This window comes from Aquila chrysaetos, chromosome Z (assembly GCF_900496995.4).
Source record: "Aquila chrysaetos chrysaetos chromosome Z, bAquChr1.4, whole genome shotgun sequence".
Classification (NCBI taxonomy): domain Eukaryota; kingdom Metazoa; phylum Chordata; class Aves; order Accipitriformes; family Accipitridae; genus Aquila; species Aquila chrysaetos.
Genome location: NC_044030.1, coordinates 37,482,274 through 37,506,510, shown reverse-complemented (window position 1 = coordinate 37,506,510; position 24,237 = coordinate 37,482,274). Strand labels below are relative to the sequence as shown.

The following is a 24,237-nucleotide window of genomic DNA, read 5'->3' as shown; positions in this document are numbered from 1 at the left end:
ACTCCCGAGGACACAGAGGGTGGAGGATCGCTAGAAGCAAGGTCGGGCTTCGCAGGAAGATTACAGAGCTGACGTTCGCATGTGCAGGGAGAAGACACGAAAGGCCAAAGCTCAGCTAGGGTTGAAACTGGCTACTGTTGTGCCAGACAACAAGAAGGGGACCGCTGTCCCACCTGCCGGGGCAGCTGGGAGGAGGATGGCTTTCTTATGCCATGCCTCCACCAGTTCTGCTACCCGTGCATCCTGCGGTGGGCTGAGAGCAAGCCCGAGTGCTCCCTCTGCAAGAGGAGGATCCTCTCCATCTTGCACTCGGTGCGGGCAGATGATGACTACGTGGAGCATATCATCACACCACCCTCAGGTGTTGTCCGTCAGGTGGAAGGAGCCCCCAGACGCGCAGCTGCCCATGACCGCCATCTCCCTGGAGCACCCCAACGCTGGGCTGCAGAAGGGGTGCCCAGACGTCCTGTGGGCATCTTCCAGGCCCCAAACTGGTTGAACAACTTACGGGACAACCCAGTGCTCCTCCAGATCCTGCAGCCCTGTGTCCATCGGCAGATGGAGGAGATCTTTGGCAGCAGGGTGTTGGAGGCAGCCATGGAGGAGGACACTGCCACCACCATCCTGACCAGCCAAAGGATGGATACAGAGCTGCCGGGATGGGAGCTGGGGGTCTCCCGCCAAAATCGTGAGAGGACACTCATGCAACACCACAGACATGTCACTGCGCAACGGCACAGCGGAGAGACCCAACGTCTGCTGGGCTGGCAGGATGCCCCTGCTGCTGGCGGTCAGAAGGACCGCCCCACGGGTGCCCCCAGCCCCACTGCCACCCAAGGAGGGTCTCTTGTCCCCAGCCCAGCCTCCTCCAGCAGCCCTGCAAGATCCAGCGCAGACGAGCTCCCCGGCACCTCATCCGCTGCCGTCGGTGGGGGTCCCAGCAGCCACCCCTCTGCTCCCATTGCCATCCCTGCGGAGCAAGAAGTGCGCCAGGAGGAGCCAGGGGAGGCTGTGCCCGAGCCCTCCACTTCCAGCCGGGGCCGTGAACGCTCCCCTGGGAGGCCCCGGCGAGCCCCAAAGAGGAGGACCGACAGCTCCGAGGCCTCTCCAGCCAACAAGAGGCCAGCACCGCGTCGGTGACCCTGGAGGGTCCCTCGGGGGATGGCCAAACCAGGACTGGGCCATCAGCTGGGGCACGCGCCAGCCCTCAAGGGCTCCAGGCCCCCCAAATCCAATCATCCAAATAAAATAAGTGCATGAAAACTACAGAAAAAGTCTCAGTGTTACTAACAGTGCAGGTGGCGTTGCTGTCCTCACCCTGTTTTGTTTTTTTGCCGGGAGGGGTGGGACGTTAACGCTGATGGGTCCTTCTACACATGCCAGGCACTACTTCATTGTTCCACCCAAAGGCAAGTGATGCCCAGCTCCAGGCCTGCGGCATCTCTGCAGCTGCTCCCGGGGCAGATGTTTCCAGCCGGGGGCTCTCCAGGACCAGCCCATACCCCACCGCTCATCACCCCGGGCTCGCCCTCCTCCTCACCGCACCCTCTGCCCCCACGTCCCGGGGCTCTGCTCTCCTACCAGCCTGCACTGCTGGGTGCAGCGTCGCTACAGCGGCACCCAAATCCCTCCTCCTGCGCAGACTCACGACTCGGCGCTGCTCTCTGCATCAGCCTAGGGTCGTACCCTGCCAAGGCAGGAGCCCCGACAAGCTCAACAAGGGGACGCGCAAAGTCCTGCCCCTCGGAGGGACAACGCCAGGCACCAGCACATGCGGCGCGCTGCCCGGCTGGAAAGCAGCCAGGGAACGGTGACCGTGCTGCTGCCCTTGAGCATGGGCTTTCTTCCCGCTCTTCCAGATCTAGCCTTGGCACTGACATGCCTTCTCCTCCACCTGGAAAGAGCCCATCTTCGGCAGATGCTCGGCAGATGGATGCCAAGCAGCTGAGGACTCTGGGTTTGTCTAGTTTGGAGAAAAGGCGGTTGAGGGGCGACCTCTTTGCTCTCCACAACTTCCTGAGGAGAGGAAGTGGAGAGGGAGCTGCTGATCTCTTCTCCCTGGGATCCAGTAACAGGACACATGGGAATAGTTCAAAGCTGTGTCAGGGGAGATTCAGACTTGATATTAGGAAGCATTTCTCCAACAAGAGGGTGGTCAAACAGTGGAACGGGCTTCCTAGAGAGGTGGTCAATGCCCCATGCCTGTCAGTGCCTTAAAAAGAGGCATTTGGTCAATGCCCTTAATAACAGGCTTTAACTTCTGGTCAGCCGTGGAGTATTGTATGCTATTCTATTCTATTCTATTCTATTCTATTCTATTCTATTCTATTCCTTTACCCCTCTACTTGTTGTTGAATTGCAATCTGGGACTACTTTACTGGCATTAGGTAGGTGAAAAAATGGAGTTTTTTCAAGGCAATTTTGCAAAACTGAGTGAGATGAAATTTCAGGATTTCTATATGCAGGTCAAACTGCTGAGTGTGTCCCACTACAATAGACTGATTTCCCAACTTGAAGGAAAACATGGCAACGCAGGGGTAAGCATGCTTTCTGGCCTGCAAATTGAACTGTTAGAAAAAGTTGCGAAGGGGTGGGATTATGTGTATGTGTGTGCACACATATGTATAAAAACCAATTTTCTGTGATATATCAAATATTGTTTGTGTCCCACCTAAAGTAATCCTCTGCCTCTATTGTGTTACTATCAGATTGAAGAAACTGAGAAATGGGATGCTTATGACTGACCTTTTTGAGGAGCATGAGAGAGAATGCTGATGAGATACGCTTCCTGCAACTTTATTTTTACCTCAAATACTTCAGATTTTAGACTTAACAGAGCAGTACCAATTTAAAAGAGCAGATTTCCTTACTACATTTTCTTTCTCCTTTTTTTAAAACAATGCCTTCCACCACTCTTCACATTATTTAGTTTTGAATGGAAATGTTCCACTTTTATCAGTTTGCACCATCTGTTTCACCTTTTCTCAAGTACACTAAATTAGTTGCATCTATAGTTTGTTTGGCTCTTTCAAATTGAAATGGAGAACAAAATAATACAAAAGTAGGGAGAAAATTAACCATAAAGCCATAAAAATTTAAAGGAAGATGTATAGTGTGGTGTTACAACATTATCTCATTTTGTTAAATTACCTACTTTTCATTAGAATAGTGTTCCTTTATCTTTGTCCCTAACTACAACATTCACCCTTTCCTTGTATGCACTTAGAGGCTATTCAGCATCCTAAGGAACTGTAATTAAAGTCAATGTGGCATCAAATGCTGACAGGAAGTCTCAGGGACACGTAACTGTCCTTTTGTAGGACATACAATAAATACTTTGAAAGCCATTTAAGCTACTGAACGAAGGACAGAAGGGGAGGGGGAGAGGGAGGAAGTAAAATCAAAACAAACTAAAGATCACTGGTTATATCAGGGATGTCCAACAGCTGCAGTAGCTACTTGCCAAAAATCCAAGGGCCATTACTACTTTGAATATCAATTTACATGTATCCTTAAACAGATTAACAAATGTCTTATTTCACTTGCAACTTCTTTGATAGTTTAATGCAAATTGTTTGTCTGAGCTGCCCAGACCTAAGCACCTGCTGCTGATCTGGAATTTGCTGGAAGAGGGTATGTTGGGGTCACATATTTACAAAGTCAGAGCTGTACTTGGCTCTTCGCCGTACATTGCACATCTCAGAGTTGCACCTTACAGCTTGCCTGATACGATAGCCTGCTGGCTATCAAAAACCTAACCGCTGCTTTTCAGAGTAGTAGGGAGGGTCTCCCAGCACACAGGCTGTGGGTAAATTCTTCCCGACAGAAACAATCAACTTTCTTTAATATCCACCTACAAGTTAAATTTCTAAATTTTGGAAAGCAGAACTCTTAGGAAAGAAAGTATTTGTGTGTTTTGGTGTACTGCATGCTGTAGCTCCATATATAAATGCAAAGTGGTAAGCATTACATTCATTACAGTGCTTGATCTAACCCATTTAGAAGTATCTTAACAGTACTGCTAATCACAAGTGGGAAGGTACTTCCTCACAGTTAACCCTAAGTTAGCTTAACTGTAAGAGTAGACAGAAGTGTAACTAATCGCTTCTTCCTCCTAAGGTATTTGGAAACCTTGCCCAACAGCAGGCAAGTTCCATAGGGCTGCTTTCTTGTCTTTTTAACCAGGCTCTCTCAGTAAAGCAGTGAAAAGTAGGTGCATTACACCATAAGTCTCAGGGGCATTTGATTTATACAGTAGCACAAAGAAGGTAACATTTTTCAGTAGTCTATTTTTAATCACCTTTACTTGGTTTCCCTTTGATTTTGGGTGGTTTCTGAACAATATGAATTAGTGAGAATAAAGGATTGAAACAAACTATTGTCCTTTTTTCTATATTCCCTATCAGCTTCTTTCCTTTTTTATTCCCCTTCTTCGAAGGAAAGGAAAAAACTACCACTTCCAATAGTTTCTCCAGATAACAAGTTGCAGGAATACAGATACTTATGTCTACTCCAAGATGCTACGCATATTAGTTTAAATACAAATCTGGCTTTTAAAATTAGCCAATTCTGTAGGCACATATTGAATTTCTACTTCTAAAAAATGCATTAGATTGTTCATCTTTTATTTACTAGTGATTAGAAAAGATTTAAGTGGAAGATTAAAGCTGAAGAAATAAGTTAGTGTGGGAAGAAGCTGGGATCTGATGTGGTGCAAAGCAACCCAAACCAGTACTTCACTGCTCTTTAACTCTGCCTTGAATTACACATATTCTGGGCTTTTCATGAGAAAAAATAAATTTTTTGAAATACAGAAGTAAGATTAGGATAAAATTTTCACAATTTCCATTACAAGACAGAGGGTTAGCTTCTTCAGAATGTACTCTACAGCTCTGGACAGACCAGAGTATAGTTTTCAGTTATATATTATTTGTGACATGGTATACTTACAAGCCCTACCAGGCTGTATGCTACATAGCTAGTGTAAAAACAATCACTGCACCGAAAAATTACACTCTAAAATAGATAAGAGAGAAAAGAGTATGTAAAATGGCTCAGTGCAGCCTTGGTTTCAGTTCCTTCCTTCCTCTACAAATTTCCTGTCTTGGCCTGAGCAACTGTCAAAGGACATTTAAACCAATGGACCCAGAAGCAGGTCTGAGATGATTGTTGATCAAAATTCCCTGAAAGGAGCCCCAACCCCACATCAGGGTGAAATACACCCTCCCCCTCAACCTTGAAAGAAAAAAGGAAACTGACACACAGGGGCTAGGAGGGAATTGCAGCATGTTCCAGCCAGATCCTCAGATTGGATTGTCAGGGAGCCAGGAAATCTGCCAAGGCAAACACATGCTGTTTAATGTAGACCAGCCCGAGATAATCTGTGCCTTGGTTCCCCACTTGTAAAATAGGAATAACATTCCGTGCTTTATGGGGAGAGAATGTACCCTACACATTTTGAAATGATCTGATCCCATAATAGAGGAAGGCAAAAAATTCCCAAGATTGACCATCTCCATTTGATGTACAAAACATGGAGAAACAAAGGTTAAGCAACTTGCTGCAATCACACATGGAGACAGGAGCAGAGCCAGAAACTGAATCCAGACCTCTAAAATTACAGTCCAGTGTTTTAATCACAAAATCCTTCTTCTTCCTTGATTAAAACAGGAAACCAGAACACAAAGTATGCACTTATTCTGTAACTTCAACATGTTATGACAAATATCTTAGAAAAATATATATACTTAAATATGGTCATCTCAGCCAAGTGTATATTTTGATGAAACAAAAGGCATGCATGTCATTTTGGAGGAGGCCCATCGTTGAACACCTGGTCCTCATGGGCCTGAATAAACTCTGTAACTTCTGAGTTGCGAAAACCTTGTACTGGTTATAAAAGCATCTGTTTATGTGAATTTTAAGATAATCTTGTGTAATTTACAAGATTTAAAATGTTGTCAGTGGCTGAACTACACAGAGACTAAATATTATTTGCCATGCCACCCAAGGAAAGGAAGAAGATACAAGTGGTGCTACTGTCTGACTGTAAGGAAAGTATTCTTCCTTTTTAACGTGGTGTTGGGTACATTTGCTTTGCCAGACAGATCTGATTTACAGAATGATTTGCCCCCACAGCTACTGTCTTTTACCTGTAAGAACCCAGCCATGGGCAAGGAGGTGACCTCAGGGTGAAGTGCTCTGATGACCCACTCCTTCCCTTCTCTTTCCCAAGGTCCCATATTCCCTTTTCCACCTTATAATTACATGGAGATTTCTCACATGATGGAAACATACTTGCCCCCATCATAAAGCTGTATGAGTGCACATCACATCATGCACAAGGTCCCCTTTGGAGTCACAGAAGAGATGTGCTTTGGCTATGTGATAAAAGCCATGGGATATGCAGTTCCGTAGAGTATAAATTGCCCACCCCAGCGTCAGGGTTCCTCACCAGAGTTTTAACTCAGACATGTTACTAGTTTTAAAGACATTCTGTTTTCCATTGTTTGAAAGAACTGGTTTTTTCTCAACTACAATTGCTTCATCACTTTTCTTCAATGGACTGAAACTTAAAATTTTTACTGTGGTCCCAAACTACCTGAAGAAAATCACAGAATGATAGAATGGTTTGGGTGGAAAGGGACCTTAAAGGTCACCTAGTTCCAACTCCCCTGCCATGGGCAGGGACACTTTCCACTAGACCACGTTGCTCAAAGCCCCATCCAACCTGGCCTTGAACACTTCCAGGGATGGGGCATCCACAGCCTCTCTGGGCAACCTGTTCCAGTGCCTCACCACCCTCACAGTCAAGAACTTCTTCCTTACATCTAATCTAAATCTACCCTCTTTCAGTTTAATGCCATTACCCCTTGTCCTATCATGACACACCCTTGCAAAAAGTCCCTCTCTGGCTTTCTTGTAGGCCCCCTTTAGGTACTGGAAGGCTGCTCTAAGGTTTCCCTAGAGCCCCTCTCTTCTCCACGCTGAACAACCCCAACTCTCTCATCACCTTCGTGACCCTCCTCTCGACATGCTCCAACAGGTCCATGTCCTTCTTATGTTGGGGGCCCCAGAGCTGAACCCAGTACTCCAGGTGGGGTCTCACCAGAGCGGAGTAGAGGGGGAGAATCACCTCCCTCGACCTGCTGGTCACACTTCTTTTGATGCAGCCCAGGATACAGGTGGCTTTCTGGGCTGCAAACGCACAGTGCCGGGTCATGTTGAGCTTCTTGTCCACCAACACCCCCAAGTCCTTCTCCTCAGGGCCGCGCTCAATCCACTCATCACCCAGCCTGTATTTGTGCTTGGGATTGCCCCAACTCATGTGCAGGACCTCGCACTTGGCCTTGTTGAACTTCATGAAGTTCTCACGGGCCCACCTCTCAAGCCTGTCAAGGTCCCTCTGGACGACATCCCTTCCCTCCAGCGTGTCGACCACACCACACAGCTTGGTGTCCTTGGCAAACTTGCTGAGGGTGCACTCGATCCCACTGTCCATGTTGCCAACAAAGAAGTTAAACAGCGCCGGTCCCAATACTGACACCTGAGGAACACCACTCGTCACTGCTCTCCCCTTGGGCATCCAGCTGTTGACTGCAACTCTTTGAATGCAACCGTCCAGCCAATTCCTTATCCACCGAGTGGTACCTCAGTCTAATCCATGTCTCTCTAATTTAGAGACAAGGATGTCGTGCGGGGCAGTGTCAAATGCTTTGCACAAGTCCAGGCAGATGATGTCAGTTGCTCTTCCCTTATCCACCCATGCTGTAACCTGTTGTAAGGGGCCACTGAATTTGTCAGGCACAATTTGCCCTTAGTGAAGCCATGTTGGCTGTCACCAGTCACCTCCTTATTTTCCATGTGCCTTAGCATAGTTTCCAGGAGGATCTGCCCCGTGATCTTGCTGGGCACAGAGGTGAGACTGGCTGGCCTGTAGTTCCCCAGGTCTTCCTTTTTTCCCTTTCGAAAAATGGGGTTTATGTTTCCCCTTTTCCTGTCAGCGGGAACTTCCCCAGACTGCCACAACTTTTCAAATATGATGGATAGTGGCTTAGCCACTTCACCTGCCAGTTCCCTCGGGACCTGTGGATGCATCTCATCAGGTCCCATGGACTTGTGCAGCTTCAAGTTGTTTAGATGGTCTTGAACCTGATCTTCCCACTTCCTTCCGGAGGGGGCCCACATTTTCCCTAGTCTTCCTTTTATCACCGACATTCCTGTAGAAGTTTTTCTTGTTGCCCTTGATGTCCCTGGGCAGACTTAATTCTATCAGGGAATCTATCACAGGGAAAGCTTTAGCTTTCCTAATCTGATCCCTGGCTGTGAAGACAATTTCTCTGTAAGGCATGAAAGCATGCAAATTTATTCTGAATGATTAATACCTAAAAAATTCCTCCCCAAAGGAATGACTATTTGTACTTGATGATGGTGTTTCTTCCCACTTATTTCTCCTTCTAAGGGTCCAGCAGCATACAGGCATCAGTGACTGCAAACTCAGAACTGATCTTACTCAGAGTTCAATAAAACAGGGACTTCTCAAAGTTTCTTAGAAAGCCCCATTCCCCTGCACTGGGCTCTGGAAGGAGATGTTCACCTCCTGGCATCCTAAACAGACTGCAGAAAGGTAATGCGAGGAAAAGTGCAGCACTGGCAACAGAGCCAGTTCTGTTCACCTATATTTGGCAAGGGCTGAGTTTATAGCTACTTCTTTCTGCCTGTACTTGGCTGTGTCTTCCTCACTTCTGCTAAAGCCCCATCAGATTTTCCAGAAGCCCTTAGAGCTAACAAACTGTCAGATATCTTCCATCCCAAGTTCCCTTCAAGGTGTCACCTCTACAGTCACAGCCTTAATGAGAAATCTAGAGAGCTTCAAAACAGGAATTTGCCCAATGGGTAAAATTCAATCTAACCATTCAATTCAAGAGAAAAATACATTAGACTAGAGAACACATAGCCTTTTAGAATGATGTTATCTTGTAAAAGCAATACCTCTAGAAGGGAAGGCAACTGCTTCTTCCCTCCAAGAGATTAACATCCGTTGCTTACTTTTAAATCATGCTAAAAAAACATTCTCCGGTATTTGCTACCCATTTATTTTTTTTCCACACACTTGTACCTTTCTGAACGGACAGGATGTCTCTCTTTAGAAGGGCAAAAGCTAATAACATTAATGATAAAAAAGGTAATAGCATTATGCAGTGAGAAAAAGGGTTCAACCTGCTGGCTTGTCCTCTAGTAGTGGAGTCCTTTAGTAGCACAGTCCCTTGGACAGCAAGGGCTGGTGGTCAGAGACTAGTTTTCTGACTGTGTTTTGATTTTATTTCCTTTGTAAATTAATTTGTACTAGCTATTGATACTTTCAATAATTGTAATACTTTTGATAAATAAATAAATTTGGATAAACTGTATTGTTCCATTTCTACAGAAAAATCCCTAGAAATTTTTACAGATACAGACCTTCACAGAAAATAAAGACCTCTCCACCCTCTCAAAAAAATCCACACCAGTTTAAGACTATGTATTTGGCTGAAAATTTTTACTTTCAGATTTTTATGGAAACGTCTCAACTTCATTACCTCAAGGTCAGGGCTCTTTTGCACTGGCAAGTCTGACTGCATAATGCACATTTGATCTCTGGCAATCTGTAATTGTAGATAATTTGTAGAAATCCACAGCAGAACACATGGACTGCATAAAAATACCTTGCTAGATGGTATCTACATAGGTAATGTTTTTTATCCCTTAACAATTCATTAGGTATAGTTTTAAACCGAGTTACAATGGTTTTAGGTTTCAGTGCTTCCACTGAAGCGTGTCTTTTTGGAAGCATTAATGCCAGGAGAAACAGCTCTCAAGTGGCTCAACATGAGACTGTGCTGTGCAGCCAGCAAACAGAAAGACCCCTTTGTTCCATGTGGGCTCCTTCCAAGCAGTTAGGTATTTCTTTCACCTTTTTCCCCCTTTTCTCTTTTCTGGCTTACAAATCGAACTGCACAATTTTATACAAAATATTCAGTAAAAAAATCATAACCCATTTCTGAAAGTAAAAAACAATACTGTCAAATTACAGCATTTTATTTGAAGGACTAGGCAGAAGGCATGGAGCAGAGGAACATGGGAACAATTGTAAGGCATAAGAAGATGAAAAAAAGAAAGACAGTATCAAAAGGAAGGATAGGAACTTTGGAAAGGTGGGCAAAACCTGGTTAAGAAGGAAAGACAAAAAAAATTGAAACAGGAGCAGGCATGCAATGACGCAAAGATCTGTAATCCCTGAAAGCTCCTGGACCTCATATGATAAGTCCTGCACGACTTCTCACTAGACCTTTGACCTGCGCTTGTTTTTCTCAAGTTTCAGCTTTCTCTTCAATCTAGTGGTTATTAAAAAAAAAAAAAAAAAAAAATCTACCAGCAGTGTACTCTTCAGATTTAATGGCAGGTCCACAACAATGATGGCACACTATTGCTTCCAGGTCCACCACTGCTACTATTGGTACAAGACTGATTTAAAGGCGTCATAATCCAAATGACAGGATTTTTTTTGTTTTTCCTGTTCTTTCTTTCTTTATTTTAACTTAGAGTTCAAATCCAGCAAAAATAGATTAGTTAAGCATTCAAAACCTAGGCAAAACCAGAATGAAAGATGGCTTGGCAACCTTAATTCAATTCCACTTTTGGGGGGCATGTAATTAAGAAATATGTGTCACATAGTAATTTTTTTTCACTTTATAAATTGGAATTTTTTTAGTTATGTTGATATTTGTAAATATTAATAAGTTAATGCTCAGTATAGGAGAACAGTTTGGGAAATACTAGGGAAACCAAAAGAAATTGGATTAATTATTTGCTCAATAACAAAAAGTGAATCAATGTAAAACTTGGTTCCCAGCTTTTCACCTTGTGCTCAGAGCTTGCTGCTGTTCAGTTGCCTTTGAGAACTGTTCTTTGAACTTCAGTTCAGTGGTTCACTATGCATATTTCACTTTGCTGCCTCTTGTACCAGTCTCTGCCTTCTGATCTCATACAAGATCAGACAGCTTCCTGGTATCTCACTATTTTTCTCCTTTGTAGAACTGGTGCATAACAGTTTTCTAAAGTGCTGTAAGGTCTGAAGTAGGATTTCAGTGGTTACAAAAATTATTACATTTTTTCATACTCTGTCATGAACAGCTGTTTTTAATCTTCAAAAGTTAGCAATCAATTTTAAGAAAAATATGAAAACTTGTTAAATCCCTATAATGTTGAAATCCTTTAAATACATTTATACCTTCTGTCCATATAAAATAGAAGAATGTGCACCATGTGGTATTATTTTTATATATGTAAGATGACTGACTGAGGTACATGCAAGATGGATGGATTAGTGGTCAGTCTGCTGCAGTTATTTCAACTGTTTTCACTCAAGCCATTGGGAGTTCAGAGATCACAACCACTGATCAATAATGTACTTCTTAAAAGCATCTATGCGTCTTTACAAATTTGCTTTTACTCTTATTTTTAATTAGTCCATCACCAAACTAATTTTATGCCATTAACATATAAAAAGGTCTCAGACTGCATTCCTCACTCCATTAATTGATCAATTGCAGAATCTATTTCAAGAAATTACACAATACGCAGTATTTAAATTAAAATACATAAAGCAACGATGATGAAACAGAACTGATCTATTTTCATCCTTATGATTGGATCAGCAAGTGAGCCCAGGCAGCTAACAAAAAAATCACCAAATCACCACCGAAGTCAAAGTGACACTAACAAACAGAGGTTTTACCTAGCTACTCAAAGACAGGATTCTAGTCTTGTTTTATCTGACTTTTCAAGTTATACTAATATAAAAACAACAGCAGCCTAAGCATTTTACCCATTCATTTTTAACCACTCTTCCAGCCCATACTTGCCCTGTAAACATATACTGTTCAAACATCATGACTTTGTGGTATTTTGCTTGTCCAAAATATGAAATAAGCAAGCAGAAGTTGCTCAAGAAAATGCTATCAAACCAAAACCCACTGTAATACAATGCTATCCTGTCCGAAAAAGCTTCATCCATTCTGTGAGTTTTCAATCAAATTAGGTATTTTTAGCAAGCACGCTGTGGTTGCAGGCAAAGTTTACTGAGTTTATGAACTAAATTCTTAGAGAATAAAATTGGTCAGAGTACATTAAGTAATTTTCCAAAAAGTACTTACTGAAGATTGTGATTTGGGCTGTTTGTTGGACCTGTAAGCATAAAACAAACAAACATTGCTGGCAAGTTTGGCTCAAGGACAACAGCATAAAAAAAGTCAATAGCAATCTAAAGGAAACTGTGTCTTTAAGGGAGGTTTGTCTCAAGATTCAAACAAAACCTTCTGCGTTCCTGCACGTAATTATATATTGCTATTTTCAAAGCCACTAATAAAAATCACATGAATCTTCTGTCTGCTCAGGCAGCAATTTGAGTGGACTTAATTTTTGTTAGAAAATATCTCCCACCATAAAAACACAGGCTGTTAAAAAGATAATGTGTTATCTTGACACATCACTTACCTCTTAATAAGCCCCACCTGAGCCTTACTATCAGAGTTTATGGTATGACAAGGGCATGCTCTTAACCTTTGTCACAGCAGGAACAAGGTCCAATACCCAGCACTTAATGAATCACTACAAACTAAACTGTGGAGTTAAGCTATTTTCATTACAAAATTAGAAGAAATTTTAGGAAAATGTCTCTAGAATTTTCTTCCCCATTGCTTTAGAAGCGAACTAAATAAAAGCTTGCCTTCCAGGCTGGATGGTTAAGTCTCCAAAATGCAATATAAGTACTTCTTGAAAGGTGTGGTGTACTTTCAGCTGTCAAAGGGCAGAATTTGAGGCCAGGCTTCACATAGCAGTACAGATGTGGTATTTTACAAGGATGGGCCCAGCACTATGAACATCACATACAAAACTGCTTCTCATTCTTCTCTTCAGTTTTTTTTACTGACAGAGTTCAGCAGTAGAGTGAAAGCTCCAGGCAATGAAATGTTACCTTTTTGTACTTTACACTGGCACTTCTTTAAAATTTTTTCTTCACTACATATTTACAGACCTTTCCATCTGTATTTACTTTCTTTTATTACCAGTAAATGGGTATCAAGTTCAACCAAAAAGTTTTGTGCTGGGGGAGAGGCCCCAGGCAAGGGCTTTATTTATTTCCTTTCATGTTGAGAATTCTTCTCAAAACATCAAATTCATTTCTCATTAGGCTATTGTGGAAACTAACACCTAGTCTATAAAGCAGTCTGAGTAATTACAAAAGCCAGGAACTCACCGAGCCTTACAAACAACACTCCTGTTGCAGTTATTGTCTTCATCCCGTTCGAAGCCACGCACTGGTAGTATCCCGTGTCCGTGGTATCCAGATCCTGGATTCTCAGACGTGAACCATAATCTGTTTTTCTGATGATGATCCGTCTTGGCTCCTGAACCACTGGAGCATCATTTTTTAGCCATCTGACATTCGGAGATGGATTTCCTGCTACCTTGCAGTGGAGGATTGCTGTTTGCCCCTGGACTACAGTGATATTGTTTACTGGTTCCAAGAAGGTCAGGAAGTAACCTAAGAGGGTAAAAGGTCAGAAAAGATCAAATTTCACTTGGGTTGTGATAAAAGACTGCCCAAAGGCACATTTTTAAGAGAGGATCTTGGAAACGGTTTCAGTTTTCTTTCAAGGATATACTTAAAAAAAATGCAATTCACTGTCCTAGGGACACTATAGCATCACGCTCTAATTTGTCTTTCATGATTGACTTCAGGTTTGTCTGCAAGTAGGTGTGCACATCAGAAAGCCAAGCGTGAATTAATACCATTACATCCTAACTCCCTTTGTGGACACCTATTCTGAAGGAATAATGACTTTTTCTGCATCTTTTGGGAAATGGTTAGTGCTATAACGGAGGAATACACCCTTATTCCATAAAAGAATAATCCCAGTTGCAACCGTACTAGAATATCATTCTAATTTTACCACTTAATCTTCTTACATGGTCATATATTTGTCTTAAAAATAACTAAAACTGGAAAAGTTACTTTTAGATATTAATTGACTTGCTAGATACTCACCTGACAAGAAAATCTTAAGATGAGTCTGATTTGGATATATTTATCTTACAATTGAATTTTAAAGATGGTAAGTCTCACATTCAATTTAAAGAAAGGATATCTCAATTGCAGAAGTAACCTGTGATACAGAGGGCACTCCTAAATTGTTTATAGGCTGCCATTTTTTACATCAAGTCCTAAAATAGTGCTAAATTGGACAAAGAAAGGTCTGTATGGATATTGAATAATCAGGTTTCATGGGTTTAATTTTATAAATGGAAACTAAAAGCACTATTTTGTGGTTTGTTGAAAGCAAAGGGCTTGTCAAAAAGTACATATGCTGTATTGGTGATCTCAAGTGATAAAAAAAAGAAATAATTGATGGAAGAACACTGCAAAAACTTGACAATCAAACCTTCTGTAGGTTATTATTTTTAAATGTAATTTGGCGTTAGGAGTCCTGCAACTGACACACATTGCATGTTGAAAGCTTGAAAGCATGTAATTCCACTGAAATAATAATGTGATTGTCAAAAGAAGTAAGAAAAGTATGTAGCTGTCACACTCCTGTTTGTTTTGATGAATTTATACCATCTAGACATAAAGCATCAGGAATACTTCATAATACATTACATTTTTCTGTCAGCAGGATCCAAATATCAAATAACTTTGATGGATGTCCACATGTGCCATTTCTTATCAGTTAGATTCTTTTGCAGTTGTTTAATTAGGAAATAGTGTGTTACTGTGCAGGAATCTAACACCAGTAATGCAATGGTCAACATTTGCAGTCTAATTGCTGAAATACCTTAAGAAAATTGATGCTCTGCTTTGATTTATGTTTGACATGACCATGAAAATCAGTTCCTCTGTAATGGCTAGATATGGCACTGGAAAGGGGAGCAGTAGAAACATCAGAATATAATGAATTTGCAAAGCCAGATTTTGCTGAAAAACTGGGTTTTCCGGAGTATTACATTGTTCCTTACCACTGGCCGTTCAAAAGAAATCCTGCTTTAACAAATAATATGAAAATACAATATAGGCAAGTGTGAATTTAGTATATCGCTAAATAGAAAATGGGGTAAAGCCAAACATATATAATCTCCACATGACATTGCAAACCTACAGGAAAATTATTTTGTCATCCTTTTCCTGTATGTAATTTTACATTAGTTTGCTCTATTGTTGGCCTACAAATCTTTAGTACACTTTGAAACATTCTGACAGAACACAAAAAATAATTCTTTTCAAATACCTGATTAAAAAATGGGAGAAAAACTACATGAATGCTTTCTGCAATGTCATGCCACAACAATATCATTTGTTGTGGTTTCCAGCTACATTTCATGGCTGCAGAATTAGAATTGCTAGGATGATATTCTGGCAGGGAACAGAAAAACAGCAAATTACCTTGTTGATATAGGGAATAGAAGCAATTGATTAAAACTATTACTTAAGCCAACATTTTACACATGTAAACATTTCCAGCAGCAAGGAAAAAAGCATGATCAATCTTCCCACAAGTTATAAAAGGAATATCCATGGCTATTTCACTCTTAGCTCATTATTTAGGGAGTACCACAACTTATTTTGCCACTTTTTCATAATCTGTATGTAGTTTATTCTCATTAACACCCTCAAGGTAGAGTATACATTCAGGAAGAGAAGAAGGAAGTTTGCATTTATTTTAAATATGTTCAAAAAAGAGTTTTCATACTCAGTCATACCACTCGAGTCAGAATAATCAATTTATGAAAAGAGGTGGAAAAGTGGAAAAGCTGAAAAATTCTTCTAATTCTAGCAAAACAGCTGGGGCATTGAAGAAGTGCAAGGACATCTGGTCATGGTAACAGTGTTGAGCTGTTGGGTGGAAGTGGAGTGGAACCACAATGTAGGGCCATGAAAGCACCAACTCAAGGAACAGTTCTGGCAAGACACAGATTGGATGCGTGGTCTCCAAGACGGGTAGGAAATTGGCTCACAGGCCACACTCACAAGGTGGTGATCAATGGCTTTAATTCACACTGGCAGCCTGCCACAAGTGGGGTCCTCCAGGGATCGATAGTGGGCCCCACACTGTTCCAACATCTTCACAAATGTCTTGGAAGATGAGATTGAAAGCACTCTCACCAAGTTTGCTAATGAGACTAAACTGGGTGATGATGTGGGCAGAAGGGACAGTCATCTTAAAGAGAGACGTGGACAGGCTGAAAGAGGGGGCAAGCAAGAACTCCATGGAGTTTAACATGGACACATACAAAGGCCTGCACTCTTGATCAGAATAACCAAAGAGACCAGTACAGGCTAGGATCTGTGTGGCTGGGGGGCAGCCTTGCTGAAAGGGAGCTAGAGGTCCTGGTGGACAACAAGCTCAACATGAGTCAGCAGAGCACTGCTGCAGCAAGGAAGGTGAATCAGATCCTGGGCTGCATCCACAGGGGCATTACTAGCAGAGAGAGAGACGTGATCATCCCAATCTACTCAGTGCTTGTAAGGCCACATCTGGAGTATTGTGTCCAGTTCTGGTCCCAAAAATTCAAAAATAAACCAGAAAGACAAGAGTGTCCAAAGGAGGGCCACAAAGACAACCAAAAGGCTGGAGAAACCTGCTGTATGAGGAAAGACTTGAAAGAGTTAGGTCTCTTCTCCCTGGAGAAGAGAAGGCTCAGGGGGGACCTCATCACAGTTTTCCGGTACTTAAAAGGCATCCAAGAAGAAGACGGAGACTCTCTTCACAAGGAGCCACATGGAGTAGACAAGGGGTAACAGGTACAACTTGCATCAGGAGAGGTTTCATCTCAATAAAAGAGAGAAATCTTTTGCAGTAAGAACAGTCTTCACTGGAAAACGACTTCCCCAGAGATGTGGCAGAGTCCTCATCCCTGGAGGCTTTCAAGGTGTGATTAGACGGGGTGCTAGATGATCTTGTCAAGGCTCCCTTTACCAAAAAAGGTTGGACCAGATGATCTTTTGAGGTCCCTCCCAACCTGGGCTGTTCTAAGGGTCTATGATTCAGCAATCACGGGGGCAGCCTGAATGTGCTCACACAAAGTAGGCAAAATAGATGGTTTAAGGTCTTTTTTGAGAAGAAGTTGGGCCACTTCAAGCATGGAGCCAGCACAGAGGTACAATCATCTGGCTCAGAGATGCTCCTAACTCCTAAGCAGTGAAAGAGGTGGAAAAGATGCTTTCTGTAAAGGTGGGGCCAATTCAAGTGCTCTAAGTTGACAGCCAGAGAGTATGGTTCTTCTACCTCTTCAACATACTTTTTGTCCTTCCCACAGAAGTATATGAAAGGTCTACATTGTCCTTGTGCCATTGGTCAGCTTATAGCTTTCTCAAACTCTTACCACTATTTCACTTTTCTGGAGCTGGGTTGAGTCTTCACTTGGGGTTGGATATTCACTTCACATGGATATTACATTCAAACAAATTTGGATGAAAGCAGATACTAAATTCACTTATTAGGACCAACAAATGTAATGAACTCAAAATTAAATCCACGTTAGACCTTTCTCTTTTACCAATTAAACCAGAGTTACTGTTGGAAGTAATCTGGTCCATAGCTTTTAAGCAATCCAAAATATTTCATATGAATTTATGAATCAGATCCTATTAATAACTAGAAAAAAACTATTACCACCAAAAGCAATGCCAAAGATTTATGGATGAATTCAGACCCAGTGTGATTAGATACACTTCCCCTGAAGTCAGTGTAACTGAATCCATTTCCTGCAGGTCAGAATTTGGCTTTAGTTCATTATTTCTCCTGCCAATTTTACAGGCATTTTCTGCAGTGTTTTACATTACCCTCTTATTACAAATCAAGTAATAAATCCTTTAGCCTACTGAACTTTGAAGCACTTGTGTTTTCTTCAAGGTTCTGCAGAGCAGTTTAGGAGCAGTAGGGCAACTCACTGCCTATCCACTGCCTCTGTCTGTATCCTGAAGTACGCACTCTCTGTTAGTTTCATTTCCTCTTTGAGAAATGATGCTGAAGGCTGGTGTTTATACACTTAACTGAATCTGAAGTAATATATGACAGAGCAGGCAGTCATTTGTTGTACTGCTCTGTTTTTTGGTATCCACTTTAGATAACCCATAATTGCAAATCTTTCAAACAAAGTGGAGAATTTAACCAACCATGTTCTTAAGAATGTTTTCCTTATTTGATTTCTGTGGTGATAATCAGCAGTTACTTTTTGTGATGCATGTCACACCACAAACACTGTGTAGATGCCAGTTTGATGCAGTGGTTTGGGGAAAAAACAAACTGTTTCCCAGGATAAATTGGGACCTCAACAATGTGCAAAGCAATTTTTTTTTTCCAATATAGTTCTCTTTCTCTCTTAATAAATATTCCTTTGGACAGGTATGGAGAAAAATGAAATGTGAGGGCACTAGAACTTGTATTTAACTTGTGTCTTATATTTTGTGTTATGCATCAGTCATCTAGAATTTTTTAAAACTTGAACAGATTTATTAATCTGTTTTAATACTGACATACCTTTGAAACAAAGAACAAAAAGTCTCTATAAAATATTTTGGGCTTGCTATGTATAAACAGCATTACTAAATCTGTAAATGTCATATTATAAACAATTATATTTCATTTGGGATATGGATATCAAATAGGATTTTTTAAAAATCTGAGTATAATGGACAGCAATTTTCTGTGCTACACAGATACTATTGTTATATACTATTTTCGATACTCTGGCTTTGTTGCAAGGGTCATTGAAATGAAGGGAAATGCTTCCTTTGCCTTCAGTGGTCTTTGGCTTGGCTTGAAGTACTCCAAAAGGAAAAGCTATCTGATGGCTATTTCTGCATTTGCTGTAGGCAAAGATGCTCTAAATTAAATTTCTTTTTTATTATGGTTTCTAACATAGTATACAACCAATATTAATATTTATTTTGCTTGAACAGAGTAAAAACTGTTCTGTCAAGAAGCTATGAGGGGATAATTCAAGTTAAACTATATATTGTGTTATACTATCATACTCTATGTACCCTATGAATAAAGTAGCTTAGGGAAATGACTGACCTGAATTCTGGCAAAACTCCTCCATATTTTGAAATGCCTTTGTTATGTTGCCAGTACTTCATATTTTTAAATGGAATAAATTTGATATATCAAACAGAATCCCACGGCAACTCAAAATTAAGATGACAGGTCTATTTTGCGAGTTTTGGCAAGAATATAAAACTAAACTTTTCCTGCATGTGTCAAATCATTGTCAAGATATGCACAAGAATAGATACTAAGCTAAAAATATAAAGGGTGCAACTATCACTGAGACCTCACATGCATATTATTTTTCTTAGTTTTATTTATATTATTCTGGCACTTAGACATCCAAGTTATTGGCTCAAACTGTATGTGCTATTCTTGGCATAAACACAATAGAAAATGATTGCTCTGCTTCTGTTATTTAAGATCTTAGCTGTGATTTTGAAGTTCATTCTAAAAAAAAAAAAAAATTAAACATCTTTAGTTACTTTAGATCAAGTTAATTCTGGCTTACCTGTTTTCAATTCAAGTTTTGGTTTCTATTCATTTTTTATTGTTGTTGCTCCTTTTTCCTTATATGATTTTTAAAATATTTATGCATTCATAGTTTTCAGACCAGCTTTGTGATGGCCTCCATGAATAGCAATTACTACAAATTTGCAACTCTTTAATCTCAGAACGTCTAAATCATTTATGAATATTGAAGTTTCCTGAGATGGGAAGATAACATCAACCTTATTTCCCAAATACAGAAACTAAGGCAAGGAGAGTTTAAGTGGCTTCCCAAATTCACACATGAATTAAGTGGTAATATGTATGACACTATACTGAGTTTCACATCTTTCTGTGTTCCTGAGATAATGAGGATACGAGATAAGGAGACAAACATCCATTTTTGTGGAACATTTGGTTCCCTTTTCTTTCTGCATTGCATAATGGAAACAAACACTGAATGTCCAATTTCTGAGAAAAAGAAAGGAAAATTTGGGTCATAAATTGCTAGATACCTAAGATAAAACAATCTCTCCAGAACAAGTAATAATAATTGCAAATATATTTTATCACTTTTTAGAGTACATATTTCTTGGTAAGACATACATAAGTATTTAAATAACTTTAGATTCAGCAGTCAAAAAAGCCCATAAACCCATCTGTTTGGTATTGCAGAACACATCACAACTCATAGCAATGTTGTCTTTAGGCACTCAAAATTTAAAATCAGCTGTTTAAAAAAATAGCAAATACTTTTTGTCTGCATAACTGCATACAATTTAGAACATCTTCAGATTCATGGCATAAAACTTTCCGATGTTCAAAACCACTAGAAATATGTATGTTATGATTTGTTTAAAAAGCAACGTGGGATTCTTTTTCCCTCAGCCCCTTGCTTTTTCTTTTTTTCTCCCTCCCCACCCTTTTTCATTTTTGTCTTCAAATAACTCTTTGTTCATTTTGTTAGATATAAATACAAGAACATAGTCTCTCTCACCACAACTCTTTCAAATGACAAGCTTCTGCAATGGCATTTTAAGACTATATCTTAATCTTATATCCAATCAAAAGATGTTTTGGGGAAAACACTTTGAGTAATTAATCTAATGATACTTCCAATAGAAGCAAATTCATAATTTTCTATAGTAAGACATAATTTTTCACCTAGGAAGCATACTTTAGCTTATGGAATGGCTGATTATTAACAAAGAATGACTTGAGGAAGACAACAGTGTTCCCAAATTTACTGTGTTATGAATATAGTAATAAGTATAAAGTGTTCATAGAATTGACAGGTAATCTATAAATAATATCAAAGAGCTGCAGAGTGTTCTGGGCTTATAAAAGAACTGAACACTATCGTAAGAGAAAACAAACATGAAAGTTGCTGAAATTCAAAGCCTTTCTTTCTAGAGGTGTGTATAGCAACACTGCTGTAAATACAAGAATTTAGGTGATGTGGATCACACCATCACACCTTAGTGAGTGGTGGGAGTCCAATAAAGTGACTCTTTCCACAAGTAAATTAGGACTGGAAATATACCAAGAAACACCATCCTAATAAGGAGGGGAGATAGAAGTCTAAGACTCATGATTTCTTGCACAGATCATTTTCCTAAATACAAAGCAGTCTTCCCAATTTTTCACCCTTCTGCTTTATTTAACTGCAGTATGAAGATGAGCAACTCTCAACATATTAGACACAGGTTAGGAAATGGAAGGGGTGTTGGCAGCTCTCCCAAAATACACATGAGCAGTTAAGGAAACTACCCTGTTATATACTGCCACATAGTATTTCCAGATGAACTGATACCTTTACAGCCTAATTTAATCCCATTATTTGCACCCCATCTTCCATACTATTTGTGATCTCAATGCAAAAAAATGCACCCAGAAGCATGTAAAATAAAGCGATTTGGATCACATACACTTGAAATGGACTTCAGAACAGATTATAGCCAATTCAGGAATGATGGCGAATTAGCACTGAAATACTGCCACAATGTGCACATTGTCCCCAACACCGAAATCAGCACGCTTAAGCTCGCTTATTAACAGAAGGAAACCTATTTTTGAGCAGTGTTTTCTCATACTTGAAGGACTGAAGATCTTACCTAGCCCAGGAAACTAATTCTATGGGGTGGAATGGTTTTATTTTCCTGTTTTCTGAACTCCCAGATGAGACTGTGGAGAGGCAGGTACCACCTGTCCTACGCTACTGCCCATTTAGAAGCAGATCTTTGGGGGACATAACAGTGCAGTTAGGATGTGGACTGTTCTTTGGGTCACCAGTCATATAGATAAAAAGCTACCACTTTTAGAATACATATGAATGATTCCTGACAGGTTACCTTATGTCAAGTCAAAGCAACCAGGACAGTCCAGTCATAACTTGGATTTATCATATAGGTACCTCTTGAACCAGAATAAGTTCCCAGACAGACTTGTGCAGAAACCACAGTTAAGTCAGAGGCTTGAGGCATCATGTTTCCTGGAGCAACCCAACTCACTCAGTGTTTCAGCTATTGCAGGTTGCCCTCACTCATGCATTTTTTTAACTGTTAAAGTGTATTGCTCTAACATTCCCACCACAAGACATTATTTATTATGTAAGATTTTACTGGCAGCTCACTTAGGCATGAAGAGTTTGTATTTTACCCTTTAACACCTTCCCCAGTCTTAAAAGCACAAAATTACAAGCAGGGAGGCCCTCCGTGATGATACACCAGCAGTGATCATCACCACAGAAAAACTTGGTTTTGGCTTGTGCCACAACTGCATTTATTTGTGATTAACAGATATGTTCTTTTTCTACTCTGGGCTTCAGAAATAAAAGCTCCTTGTTGGCCTTGTCTTGGCTGACCCTCTGCTGCAGTGAGAAAGAGAGAGAGGGAACTTTGCTCCTTCCTCACCATGACCTCCTTCCCCAGCATCACTGGCAGGAAAAGCTGGCCAAGTGCAGGAAGGTGGGCAGAGAGCAGCACAAAACTAAGCAGGCAGCGAGCCTGGGTATTTCCAGAGAGGAGCATGGAGCTGACATTGTTCTGCCTCTTGGGCAGGGGAAAGAGACTTTTTAGGAACCAGAGAGTGTTTGTTGCAAAACAGAAAGACACCGAGAGGCGCTCGCCTGAAATTGAGATGGGGGAAAGGATCACCTTTTGTCCTAGTTTCAGCTGGGATAGAGTTAACTGTCTTCCTAGTAGCTGGTACGGTGCTATGTTTTGAGTTCAGTATGTGAAGAATGTTGATAACACTGATGTTTTCAGTTGTTGCTAAGTAGTGTTTATACTAAGTCAAGGATTTTTCAGCTTCTGATGCCCAGCCAGCAAGAAAGCTGGAGGGGCACAAGAAGTTGGCACAGGACACAGCCAGGGCAGCTGACCCAAACTGGCCAACAGGGTATTCCATACCATGGGATGTCACATCTAGTATATAAACTGGGAAGTGGGGGTGGGGAATCGCAGCTCAGGGACTAGCTGGCCGTTGGTCGGCAGGTTGTGAGCAATTGCACTGCGCATCATTTGTACATTCCAATCCTTTCATTATTGCTGTTGTCATTTTATTAGTGTTATCATTATCATTATTAGTTTCTTCTTTTCTGTTCTATTAAACCGTTCTTATCTCAACCCGCAGGTTTTGCTTCTTTTTCCCGATTTTCTCCCCCATCTTACTGGGGGGGGGGGCAGGGAGTGAGTGAGCGGCTGCGTGGTGCTTAGTTGCTGGCTGGGGTTAAACCACGACACCTTTGCAAAGACCCACTGGACTGGGAGGAGATTTGTGTTCAAAACTTTTTTTTTTTTTTTTATTCCAAAGCAGACCTAAGTTCTTCTACAGGAAATGCTCACTGCTCTGCTCTGGTTTTCAGTGAAAGATTGCTCAGAGGCAGTGCTCTTCTGGTGGTTCAGGTGCTGCTCACTTAAAGGAAACAGGGGAAGATAAATTCTCCTCGAAGCCCTGGAAGAGTCATGGTCCTATCCTGTCAACTATCAGAAGGCTAGCTTCACTTGTAGGAAGAGACTTGCAACTTTTCTAAAGTGCACGTTCTTAATAATACCTTGCTTAACCTAGTTACATCTTTGGAGACAGAACCATTTTTCAGGACTACTGGAAGATTTAGAGGAGATGGTGACCACTACACTTAGTTCTTCTAAAGTGTCTTTAACTTTGGGCATTATTAAAGCCTATTTACTATTATTTTCTGGCCTGCTTTGCGTCTATTCTACAATCTGAAAAAATAGAGGTCATAAACAAATCAGAATAACTAAACATTTCTCAAGGAAGGAAAGGAGGTCGATGTGATGGAAAAAGCTGAAGGACTCTTTCTAATGGTCTCAATAGTATGCACAAACTGTGAAGCAGAACTGTCCAATGATTTTTTGAAACAAAAACTGATACCTTACTATGATACAGAAACACATGGGTTAACATTCCAACCAAAGAAACAAAAAATTTCAACCAAGGGATTTTTGCTTATTTGGAGAATTTTGTAGCCACAAAAATAAAAGGGGAGCAAAATGAGGCCATTTCCAGACCAGGCATGCTGGAAACTAACAACTGATTCTATACCAATGAGTCATACAAGAACAAGAGCCTCTTTTTTTCTGAAGGAAATACAAAATCCTTATGATGTAGAAATGTTTGAGATGTGATTAATTACTTC

The 24,237-nt window shown here is 40.9% G+C and overlaps 1 protein-coding gene across 1 annotated transcript in view; it reads right to left on the bottom strand.

The window, feature by feature from the left end:
* ROR2 (receptor tyrosine kinase like orphan receptor 2) overlaps positions 1-24,237 on the bottom strand; it is a 165,983-nt gene that overhangs the window by 28,948 nt on the left and 112,798 nt on the right. Inside the window, exons 3-4 of the mRNA XM_030005620.1 lie at positions 13,298-13,585; positions 12,195-12,225 (exon numbers count right to left, since the gene is read on the bottom strand). Coding sequence (XP_029861480.1) covers positions 12,195-12,225; positions 13,298-13,585 — 319 coding nt within the window. The remainder of the gene's footprint in view (positions 1-12,194; positions 12,226-13,297; positions 13,586-24,237) is intronic.